General features: G+C 38.4%; 1 protein-coding gene across 1 annotated transcript in view; it reads left to right on the forward strand.

The window, feature by feature from the left end:
- impact (impact RWD domain protein) overlaps positions 1-2,545 on the forward strand; it is a 30,187-nt gene extending 27,642 nt beyond the window's left edge. Inside the window, exon 11 of the mRNA XM_089001468.1 lies at positions 2,124-2,545. Coding sequence (XP_088857594.1) covers positions 2,124-2,183 — 60 coding nt within the window. The 3' untranslated portion in view covers positions 2,184-2,545. The remainder of the gene's footprint in view (positions 1-2,123) is intronic.
- The last annotated feature ends 10,261 nt before the right edge of the window (positions 2,546-12,806 follow it).

Genomic DNA, 12,806 nt, shown 5'->3' on the forward strand with positions numbered 1-12,806 from the left:
TATTTATTTATATCTATTTTTTTTGTATTGCCGTTTTTGCGGACGTATTTACTGTATTTTCCGGTGTCTAAGGCGCACCGAAGTATAAGGCACACCCCCAATGAATGGTATATTTTCACACTTTTTCCGTATATAAGTCGCAACTATAAGCCGCACATTTAAAGGACAACAGACACCTCATCATTTACGACGATACTAGTGCAGCGTGTTCTACCGGAAACAAATTCCTTGTGTGTTCTACATACTTGGCAATAAAGATGATTCTGATTCTGATTCTGATTTGTAAAATCACTTCAAATGACTTCTGCTGAGCGTATATCACAAAGATTCCACCGCATATAGTTATATTTTACATTTTAAGACTCGCGCTGAATATTCAGGACGTCTTGTTTTCGAGTTGATGACGATGCCTGACGTGACGTCACGTTTGGAACGCCCCTGACCGAGAAAGTGACACACAATGCATTTTGCGGTACTGTATTTGGTGTGAAAACTTCGTGTTGATCCGTGTTGATGGCGAAATTAGAAGAAAAAAAACACAGAAATAACGCAATGGTGAATCGATGGTGTGTTGCACAAAGACTACTATTTGATACTAGTTGACACAAATTCCCAGCAGTCAAATCAGCCCATTTCCAACAGAGCTTGGGCGCCATCTTGTGCATTTTCTGGGACGCTACATTGGAGTCCAGATGCCTCAAAATGAGACGGAAGGACTTCTTTAATCGATTGCAAACATGTATGCTTTCCTCTTCAGAACTATTTGAATCATATTCATAACTGGATGAGTAACAAGAAAGCATCTTCTCCGAATCTGAAGCCATTGTTTTGATTCTAGACCAAGGCAAGACGTCCTGGTGTGCCGTCACGAACAAGGGGGCGGGACCTTCTGAAACTCGCCATCCTGAGGTCATTTTGAAGTAGTTTTGGGACACTTGAAGTCATTTTTATTGGTGTTTTGCATTTGACTAAAAATATCAGCCTTCGTGTTTTGTGTATTTTAGATGCTATAAAACGGTTTTCTGGTGTCAGTTAGGAAACAAAAAGATGTTGTCGGTTGTCCTTTAATGAATGCAAAAGGTTTTCCGAATATAATATACAAATATATAAAAGTTTTTCAAATATAAGACACACCACGTTATAAGGTGGTACAGCAGAGGCAGGGGTTACGCGCCACTTCTACAGGGGGAAATTGAGTTGATGGCTCCTGACAGTAGTTGCGAGGCCTGTCGTGGCTCACATACAAAAGGCGGACCTGCGTATAAGGCACAGGGTCATCCTTTGAAATAAATAAATAAAATCAAGGCTTTTGAGTACACTGGAAAAAATTTTATTTTTTGCCTTTTTTGTAGACGCACTTAAATGGAATGGGGCATTTGCACCATTGTAGGTCATGAACGCCAAAGCTTCATTCATTCAGTCATTCTTTTATTTATTTTATTGCCGTTTTTCCAGTCACATCTACTTGGAGTGATGCATTTGCGCCGTTGTGGGTCATGTATGCTGGAGATTAATTATTTATTATTACCGTTTTCACAGACGCACTTCCTACGAATGGGGCATTTGCGCCGTTGTGGGCGTGAACCCAGTCGCCTTGCGTTCCATTCAATGGAAATGGCTCTTCTCAGTCACTTTAAATTGAGCTCAGGGAGGGGGCGGGGTTAACCTGGTAGAAGCATAAACGGGCGCGCATGCTCAAAAGATGTTTATCAGAAACTGCAAGAAGGTAAAGTTGACCAGGGTGATGACAGACAAAAACTGAACGTGACATTCAAGTTGCCATCATTCCAGTATCCCATGTCGAACAAGTGATGAGAGGAACTAAAAAAAAAGATAAGGACCCCTGGTTTTCTCTTTTTTTTGGGGGGGACTCCCTTCAAAGGGTCAATTTGTCAATCAATTCTCAAAGCTTTTCACCGAGAAGCGTATTGATTTCAAAGGCTGTCTGATACAAACAAGATGAAAGATAACGGCTGCGGGCAAAGGTGAAATGAGCTCGCTTCTTCTAGATTTTAGGTTATTTCTCCGTTGCATTTCTCGGATGATATTGCCCATCCGTTAGGGGGCTTTTATCATTAATCCCGGATATTTTCATTAATTTAATTATTTTCATGATTTCACAGGACGATGTTGCCAAATCGACGGGGAAGGCAAAACGGCCGAAAAGCAAGAAGACAAAATGATTATGCCGATAATAGACTTTTAATGGAGTTATACGTCTGTGTAAGCTCTCAGTCGTACAGGTGTGGTCCATCGACGAAAAGGTTGCTTCAGCCGTCATCCGTCGGACGTTTCGCTTCCTATCCAAGATGCTTCGTCAGCGAACTAAAGTCTTACTGGTAGTTTCGGCCCTATATATATCCCTACTGTCCAGACGTGGCGGTGCCGGTCTCTGCTCTGATTGGTCCCTGCTCTCAGGTTGGAGGGAGCAGAGAACTACTCCCTGCGGCTCCCCTGATTACTTCTATTGTCCTGCCTGAGCATGAGGTCTACGACTGGCCTGATTGCCCCATTTGCCCTGGTATCACTCATACTCAGGCAGGACAATAGAAATCAGTGGAGCCGCAGGGAGTTGTCCTCTGCCCCCCCCCCCCCCCCCAACCTGAGAGCAGGGACCAATCATAGCAGAGTCCGGCACCGCCACATCTGGACAGTAGGGATATATATAAGGCCGAAACTACCAGTAAGACTTTAGTTCGCTGACGAAGCATCTTGGATAAGAAGTGAATCGTCCGACACCTACAAAGAAGTACAGATGACGGCTGAAGAAACCTTGTCATTGATTTTAAAGGAGTTGTAATTTTCCTGCCTCTGTTGTTTTATTTGGAGAAAATTTGTAATTAAAAACAAATTAGTCAGTATTCACGGTTGACGGCATTTCATTTTCCCTGTTTTCGTTTGAACGCGTCATTTGTGTTTCTGACTATTACATTTAGGCAGAAATAGGAAGGCCGCGCCGAAAAACAAAAAGCGAGGCAAATACGACCAAAAAAAGGCGGCGTTTGAAGGATATTAATTAGCAATGCATTTTTTTGCAATAAGAATATGTATTTGAGAAAAAAATCTGTATTTTGTATCTTCTCAATATAAAAATTGATATTTTGTCCAACAAATCAATAAATAATCCAATGGAGTTTGAATGTGATTGGTTTATTGTCAACACAGCCGCAGCCCTATTTCTTAGGGGGGTGTGCATACTTATGCAACATTTATTTATTTTATTTTTTTACTACTCCATGTTTTTCCCCCATTGGGTTGTACAGATTTGAAGGTCTTATTACTCACTGGTGAAAGTTTTTGCAGGGCTCATTTTTCATATCATTTACACCACAATTGTCGAACTTAAGGCCAGGGAGGCCAGATCATCATTTGATGTGGCCAACGAAAGCAAATCCACGATGCAAATCAACTCATTCACTGCCAGACGAGCAAAAACGTGTTCACTCCGGTGCCAGGGTTTTTTTCGTTGTCACTCGAATTCCAGAAGCCACAGAATAAAAAGCTATCAACCCAGCTAAACAGAACACAATTGATGAGGAACTAGGTAAAATTATCACAGAGAAAGCACCTACAAGGGATCATTCCTCAAGATGGTGAAAGAAGAAGGTTATGTTACTCATCAAGAGCTTAATGCTGATGAAAGCGGCCACTGCATTCCATCAAGCCATCGACGACCATCACAAAGGTCAATAAAACCACTTTATTATACAGTACAGTTTATTTTTTTAATTATAATACCATATAAAATGTATTATATATAAAATAAGGTATAGTTGGTGTAGTTTTAAGGCTTACAAAATTAGAAAGTAGAAAATTATGTTTTATGGGGACCTGGGAACGGATTATTCTGATTTTAATGGTTTCCTATGGGAAATGTATTTTTGCAATACACACTTTTTGCCTTACACACTCTGTCTGGGAACCAATTAAGTTTGTGAGCCAAGATATCACTGTAGCTTATTTCCAACCCCGTCTGTTTGTCAAACCAAACCCAACTTATCAGCGTTCCAATAAGTGTCATTGCGGGCGTTGAGGGATAACTTTGTCCCCATTGGCATCTTTAGGGAGGTCTCCAGAACCTCTGTTTGGATGTCACTTCGAGGTTGAGATATCATCTACATATTAAAAACGTTGGCTTGTTGGCTGTAGGCGGATCCCGACTGTCTCCTATAAATACCCCCCCCCCCACCCCCCGGCGTTTGTCTCCGGAGCTCTTGGCGTACATCGCCCTCACGAGTCCTCTTTTAAATGTTGATTTAATTCAGCGTTTAGTCATCTTGCTCTAAAGGGACCAGGGGGGGGTGTTGTGTGTGTGTGTGTGTGTGTGTGTGTGTGTGTGTGTGTGTGTGTGTGTGTGTGTGTGTGTGTGTGTGTGTGTGTGTGTGTGTGTGTGAGGTGGTTCAAGGATGGCGCCGCATTCATTTCATCGTGCAAAGTTCATGGAAGAATAATTACAAGAAGCCGCACGGATGCCCCCATTAGCTTATCATTATTATCATCGTATCAGTTCACGATTTTGTAACACGAGTTTGTGACGAAATATGCTCAGCGGCAAAAATGAAAAAGTCATTTGGTTGCCATTGTCACTGAACATCAAGGTTGAGAAACTTTCTCGCAGTACGGTTGATGATTGCAATGGACCGTGCATAGCACTCATAGGCCTTCAGTTGTGCTATGTCTGAATCACTCCACAGTCATAATCATAATAATAATACATTTAAAGGACCACCGACACCATTTTTTTGTTTCCTAGTTGACATCAGAAAAACGTTTAAAATACCCAAAACACGCAGGCTGATATTTTTAGTCAAATGCAAAACACCAATAAAAATGAGTTAAAGTGTGCCAAAACCTCTTCAAAATGACCCCGGAAATGCCGAGTTTCAGAAGGTGCCGCCCCCTTGTTTGTGACGTCACACACGGACGTCTTGCCTTGCTCTAGAATCAAAACAATGGCTTCAGATTCGGAGAAGATGCTTTCTTGTCCAGTCCAATCGTCCAGTTATGAATATGATTCAGATAGTTCTGAAGAAGAAAGCATACATGTTTGCAATCGATTAAAGAAGTCCTTCAGTGTCATTTTGAGGCGTCAGGACTCCTCTGTAGCGTCCCAGAAAATACACAAGATGGCGCCCAAGCTCTGTTGGAAATCTTTATTTCGCACTGCTAACAAGTGGATCTGAACAATACTTAGAAAGTGCGCCAAAACATCCTTCCTTCACTTAAACACGCCCACTGCTGTCTGCCTGCTGGGTGAGAGGCATGGTCCTAGTGTCCAAAGTATTCATTCATTCATTCGTTCATTCATTCATTCATTCATTCAGTTATCTGTTCATTTATGTATTTATTTATCTATTTATTTATATTCATTAAAACATTTATTTATTCATTTGTTTATTTATTAATTTATTTATTTGTTCATACATTTATTTATTTATCTATCTGTTTACATATTTATGTATTTATTTATATTCACTCATTCATACATGTATTTATTTATTGTATTCATTTGTTTATTCATCTATTGTATTTATTTTTATTAATTTGTTTATTTATTTTTATGTATGTATCATATTTATTCATTCATTCATACATGTATTTATTTATTTATTTGTTTATTTTTTTGTTTTTATTTACAGTATTTACTCAAATTCATTCATACATTTATTTATTTATTTATTTATTTTATTCATTTATTCATGCATTTATCTGCCCATATCTTTATTTATATTCATTCATTCATATATTTATGTATTTATTTTGTTGTTTTTTGTTATTATTTACAGTGTTTATTCAAATTCATTCATACATTTATTTATTTGTTTTATTAATTTATTCATGCATTTATCTGCCTATTTCTTTATTCATTCATTGATACGTTTATTCATTTATTTTATTCATTCATTCATACATTATTTTTATATCAGTTTTTTTATTTGTTTATTTATTTATATTCATTGATTCAAACATGTACTTATTTATCTGTGTAATTATATAATTATTTACTTGTTTATAATAATAATAATAATATATTTTATTTTAAGCGCCTTTCAAAGCTCTCAAGGACACTTTACAGTCACAGACAAGCATAGATACTACAATAAATAAAATACAATTACAAATAGAATACAATAATTAAAATATAATTCGTTTATTTATTTATGTATTTATTCATTTATTTATTTATTGTGACCGTATGGTTAATGAAAATATAAGTGAGATGATCATTTTGAGCCAAGGTCAGATTACAGCCATTCATGACATTGGGAAGGACAAACAAAAAAAACGAATTAGCAACTTTTTAAAATCAGAAGCATGTATCCAAACTTTACTATATATCAAAAAGGCTCCTGAAGAGAAAATCAACAAACGAACGGGAGGGGTGCTTAGACTTTTGCAATGATCCCGTACGTCTCTTGCGCCGTGAAGAGGATCTTCTTGAGCGCTTGTCGACGTTGGGGATGAGCCATCAAATGCGTCTCAGGAGAACTTTGCCTCTAGTTTGACTTTTATTTCACGGACGGCTAGGATAATCCCAGAATATGAATGCTCCCCAACCTCCCCCCTTCCTAAACCCCATACACCCCCCCCCCCACCCACCCACCACCACCACCACCACCCGCCTTGAGTTTGGCTTCTTATCCTCAGGAGGGAAGCACCTTGAGCTGCGCGGGGCATACGCGGGCTGCAGTTGATGGGAATTACTTACCTTTGTAGTCGCCTTGTGGGTGAGAGCTGATGTTTTAAAATTCTGCTTCAACTATGGCCCGGGAAAAAAAAAAACGAGAAAAAAAAAAAAACCTCGGATTTGGTTTCCCTTTGGATTTAAAGGACAACCGTCGTCACTTTTTTGTTTCTTAACTAACATTAGAAAAACTTTTTATAGCATCTAAAAGACCCAAAACACGCAGGATGATATTTTTAGTCAAATGCAAAACACCAATAAAAATGACTTAAAGTGTCCAAAATCTGCAAAAGAATTGAGCTGCGAATTGGGCATTTTCAGAAAGTCCCGCCCCCAGTTCGTGACGTCACGCCAAGACGTCTTGCATTGCTGGAGAATCAAAACAATGGCTTCAGATTCGGAGAATATGCTTTCTTGTTACGCATCCAGTTATGAATATGATTCAAATAGTTCTGAAGAGGAAAGCATACATGTTTGCAAACGATTAAAGAATTTATTCCATGCCATTTTGAGGCAACATTGGGGAGAAACGATCACCAGAAAAGAGGCACAAAATGGCGACCTCCTGTGGCCACCTCTGTTTCCACAGGCTGATAAATTCCTTATATGGAGCTTGGACACCCTCTTCTGGCGGCTTTTGGGTGCAACACAAGGTTTTCAGACCAAACAATATAGCAAAATACATTGACGTGATGGAAGGACTGCTACAATGTGTCTTTTTTTCGGTCAGGGGGCGTTTCTTTAGTAACGTCACGTACGGACTCGTCATCAATTCAAAAACAAGACTTCCTGAATATTCAGTGCGAGTCTTGAAATGTAAAATATAGCTATATGAGATGGAATCTTTTTAAAATACACTCAGTGGAAGTCATTTGAAGCCATTTTACAAATTATGGACAGAACTTGTCCGGAGACGTCGGTTGTCCTTTAATTGTTACTGGGTCAGACTGTCATGGTTGTCGTCATAATACAAATCAATTGGATAAGTGGGTGGATGTTTTTGAGAGGCTGTCGGCAACGATCAATGGATCGATCGCGTCGTTTACTGACTGCGCCTGGTTAGGCAACATTAGTAATGCTGATGAGGTGATACCGGAGGGAATTGGGCAATCAGGCCAGTCGTTAGTCAGGAATGTAGGAACAATCGGTAGGGCCGCAGGGAGTGGTCCTCTGCTCCCCCCAACCTGAGAGTAGGGACCTATCATAGCAGTGTTAATTTGCCCCCCAAACACACACTATTTTGTTCCATTTTTCCAGAATTCATCTCTCCGTTGTGGAAAATATTTATTGATTATTTTCCGACGTTCTTTTGAAGGATTTTTTTTACTACATTGAAAGAATTTTTTTGCCCATCCTCGGTCTACATCTGCCACTCTTTCATTTCCATTTCCTGTCATTAACTCATTCACTGCCAGACATGTGCAACAATGTGTCCACTCCAGTGCCAGGGTTATTATCATTGTCAATGTCAATACAATATATATTAATTTATATAGCGCTCTAACAACAGCTGAAGCAGTAACAAAGCGCTAACACTGACAAAAGACTAATGCTGCCCCATCGTGGAAGGGAAAAACATTGCCAGAGGTGTGATCAGTGCTTTATCAGCACCCCCCCCCGCAAAAAAAAAAAAAAAAAAAAAATTGGGAATGGCGCTCCACGCCACACTTTTCAATTCCCGAATACATTTTGGAATAGCAGTGAATGAGTTAAAAGCACTCCAAAATGTTGATATTAGGCCATATTTTAACCCCACCCCCAAAAGGTTCTCACTTGTATGACCTCAGCAGGTTCAACTTTCAAGGTTTTCGCTGTACTCACTTTCCGGAATATGTAGTTGGTGCGTGATTGGGTGTAATGGATGACGCACATGTGTTCTTTGTCGACATGAGAGCACCGTGTACCTTTATATCATTTTTTTCAACATCGTCATCCTATTAGTCGCACCAATTTTAACCCAACAATGGAAACACTGAGGGGGGGGGGCTGCCTGACTCACCTGTCTGTCATCTGTTCCTCAAAAGGAGGCATTCGATTAGGCTTTAAAGTCCAATCAAGATAAATAATCATTGTCTTCAGAGTGCCAAAAAACCTGCAATACAACCCAGATTTATGTGTCCAACAATTCATCTAAATGAAAATCATAAAATTCCCAATTAATTTTAACTCATTCACTGCCAGACAATGTGCAAAAATGTGTCCACTCTAGTGCCAGGGTTTTTGTCATTTTCACTCAAATTGCAGGACCCGCAGAATATGAAGTTTGAGGACTACATAAACATTCAACGCAGCGTTAGAAATCTTAGGCACTATTCTTTCATCAGAAAAAAAAAGTTAATTCCGAAATTATATGGGTTTGGAGTTATCTGAGCTTCAAATGAGGGCAGCTGTCCAAAATAAAATGCAATACATACATATTTGTATATACAGTGATACCTTGGCTTACGAACTTAATTGGTTCCCAGACAGAGTGTGTAAGGAGAAAAGTGTGTATTCCAAAAAATAATTTCCCATAGGAAACCATTAAAATGAGAATAATCCGTTCCCAGGTCCCCATAAAACATAATTTTCTACTTTCTAATTTTCTAAGTCTTAAAACTACACAAAATATACCTTATTTTATGTATAATAAATGTGCTATGGTATTATAATTAAATAAATAAACTGTACTATATAATAAAGTGGTTTTACTTACCTTTGTGATGGTCGTTGATGACTTGATGGATGGAGTGGCCGGTTTCCTCAGCATTAAACACTTGATGAGGAACGTAACCTTCTTCTTTCGCCATCTTGAGAAATGATCCATTGTAGGTGCTTTCTCTGTGATAATTGTATCTAGTTCTTCATCAATTGTGATCTGTTTAACTGGGTTGATAGCTTTTAACATCAAGTGTAGCATGGCTTGTGCGGATTGTTTGTGGAGCCTGATTGTTGGGATATTTTAACCTTTCAGTCTACACTCTACCTTTGAACTATAAAGTTGAAACTCTCTCACTGTCGTCTGCCTGTCTCTTGAATGTTTAAACCACCTCCCCTCAATGTTCTTGACCAATCACGTGGCTTTAACCAAAGATTGGGGGCGGGGAATAGAGGACAAAAACAGTCGGCTGCCATTTTGTTGTGAGAAGAACGGGCTCGTTCGCGAAAGATACATCACTCATTGAGGCAGCTCCGTTTCCGAAAAAAGCTCGTATGCCAAGGTAAAGTTCGTATGCCATGGTAAAATTTTCATAAATTTAACGTCTGTAAACCGAAAAGTTCGTAAGCCAAGGGGTTCGTCAACCGAGGTATCACTATATAGTGCTTCAACAACAACTGAAGCTGGAACAAAGCCGGAACAAAGCGATAACATCGACATGAACGAAAGTTTGTTTGGCAATTTGCATACTCGGCACGTCAGCCAATCAGAAGCCTGTTTCGTGCTTCGGACTATACCGTGACTGTAAAGTATACTTGAAAGTTTTGAAAGGCGCTTAGAAAGAGGAGTCCACATGGTTTGTAGCGGTTTGCTTGTAGCTTTTTGAAAAATGTTATATACAGTAAAGTCTCGTTATATCGATAGTCAAGGGAGTCCGAAAAAATATCGATATAACCGGGACTATCGATATATCCGATATCGATATAACGAGACTTTACTGTATTTTTTTTTTTTCTTGAATAAGTTGTCGGCCATCCGGGCCAAGACGTTTTGAAAGTTGTATGCCCGACGTAAAAGTTGTACGCCCCGGGCTTCCGGGCAATCGTTATTTCAAACACTGGTATTGTATTGTATTGTATTGTGTTTATTTTTTTTTAACCTGAATCAAGCTAAAGCTACAACAATATCATTCAATATGCGTTTCATCTCAAAAAGAACAATCCCGATTTCCACGGGCTACATAAGCTTTTGCAAGTTGAGCTGATGTCGTCTTCATTTATTAAATTTCATTGCGGGATTTACATATTTTACACAGCGGATGACTGCGCTTGGCATCTTTGACAATTTGTTATTAGAATTTGAACACTCGGGGCGGGTGGTGGGTGGTGGGTGTGGGGGGCATTGAGGGGGGGGGGCTGTGATTTGGATGCTCCAATTTGGAAATAAATAAATAAATAAATAAATCCAAGACACTGCGTCTTAGCCTGGAGACAACGCAGTCCTTTTCTCAAAAAGCTTTGATGTTCTCGTATTGATATACCGTTGGTGTACACATACAGGGTCAGAAACAGGGTCTTCATTTGCAAAGGGGGGGCATAGGGAGTAGGGTGGGTAGATTTATAGACCCTAAACGGCAGTGAGGCTTAAACAAGTTCACGTGGAGTGGACCTCTTCAGGATTTGTGACTGCACACTGCAGGCACGATGAGGAGGCTGAGGACAAAGAAGCGCCCGCCGCCGGATGCTCGCATTCCTTCACAATAAAAGAGCACGTGTGGCAGAGAATGAATTGGATGGGTGGGAATGGGGCTGTGGGGGATGGGGGGGGGGGAGCGCATATGATGCCATTGTGTGTATTTTTTTTTTTGTTTGTTTGTTAGTGATTTATGTAATGTAATTACAAAATATGAATCAGAAAGTCTTTAATAGTCCCACAATTGGGATTTTTTTTTTTTTTTTTTTTACTAAACACTACTACTGTGCTGTATTTGATTTTTAGCCGCACAGCTTTTTTGGGCCTTTGAGTATCTTGCGGACGATGCAAGCGAATAATTGAATATTCTTACAGTGAGACCTCAACTTACGAACTTAATTGGTTTCCAGACAGAGTGTGTATGGTGAAAAGTGTGTATCTCAAAAATGAATTTCCCATAGGAAACCATTAAAATGGGAATAATCCGTTCCCGGGTTTCCATAAAATATAATTTTCAACTAAATAAGCCTTAAAACTACACACAACATACCTTATAGTATGTATAATAAATGTGATATTGTATTGTAATGAAAGAAATACACTGCATTGTATCAGTCACTTTATTTACATTTGTGATGGTCATTTATGGCTTGATTGAATGGCGTTGGAGGTCGAAGGTCAAAGGGAATTGCTGTTTGGACACAGAAATAAAGAAATACTCAATACATTTAAAGTAACTAAACGAATACATAAATAGGTGGAGAAATGAACAAATAAATGAATAAATCTGTAGTTTAATAATGTAATAAAGGTATACTTTAATACATGGATAATACGATACAATGGAATAATTTAATAAATGTATACATTTTTACATTTATAAATCAATAAATTAGCTTCTAGACAAATAAATAAATAAATAAATGTGTAGTTTAATAATGTAATAAAGGTATACTTTAATACATGGATAATACAATACAATGGAATAATTTAATAAATTTATAATTTTTTACATTTATAAATCAATAAATTAGCTTCTAGACAAATAAATATATACATAAATATATATACATACATACATACATACATACATACATACATACATACATACATACATACATACATACATATATGCATAGATAAACAATCAACACAGAAGTAAAAAATAGATACATAGCTAAATGGATAAATACATTAATAATGCATTAATAAATTAATCAATTTATGTATTTATACATGTATAAATCAATATTAAGAATATGACGTGGAGCGCCATTCCCGAATTTATTCGGGTTTTTGTTATTCTACCGGAGAGTGCCGATAAAGTGCTGGTCAGACCTCTGGCAACGTCGTTTCCCTTCCACAAGGGGGCAGCATTTGCCTTTTGTTCAGCTGCCCTCATTTCAAGCGCATATAACTTCAGACTCATATAATTTAGGAATTCATTATTTTTTTTCTGATGAAAAAACAGAGTCTAAGGTTTGTTTACGCTGCATTGAATGTTTATGTAGTCCAAAATCTCAATATTCTGTGGGAGTGACAATGACACGTCTGGCAGTGAATGACACACAGGCCACTGGGACGATTCATTGTTTTATTTAAAAAATGTTTTGGCTGCATATTCATTCAAATGGATTTATTTTTACTCTATTTGAACGTCGATGCATCCAAATACAAAAAAATGATACTAATTTGTCTCCATTCAGTCATTTCATGCTTCTCCATGCTTGTTTAAAGGCGTGTCCGTGTGACCTTGTATAGCGCATGATAAAGAAAACTACGCTTTTATTG

The sequence above is a fragment of the Hippocampus bargibanti genome, linkage group LG07, assembly GCF_051943395.1.
Source record: "Hippocampus bargibanti isolate YZ-2025 linkage group LG07, ASM5194339v1, whole genome shotgun sequence".
Lineage (NCBI taxonomy): Eukaryota > Metazoa > Chordata > Actinopteri > Syngnathiformes > Syngnathidae > Hippocampus > Hippocampus bargibanti.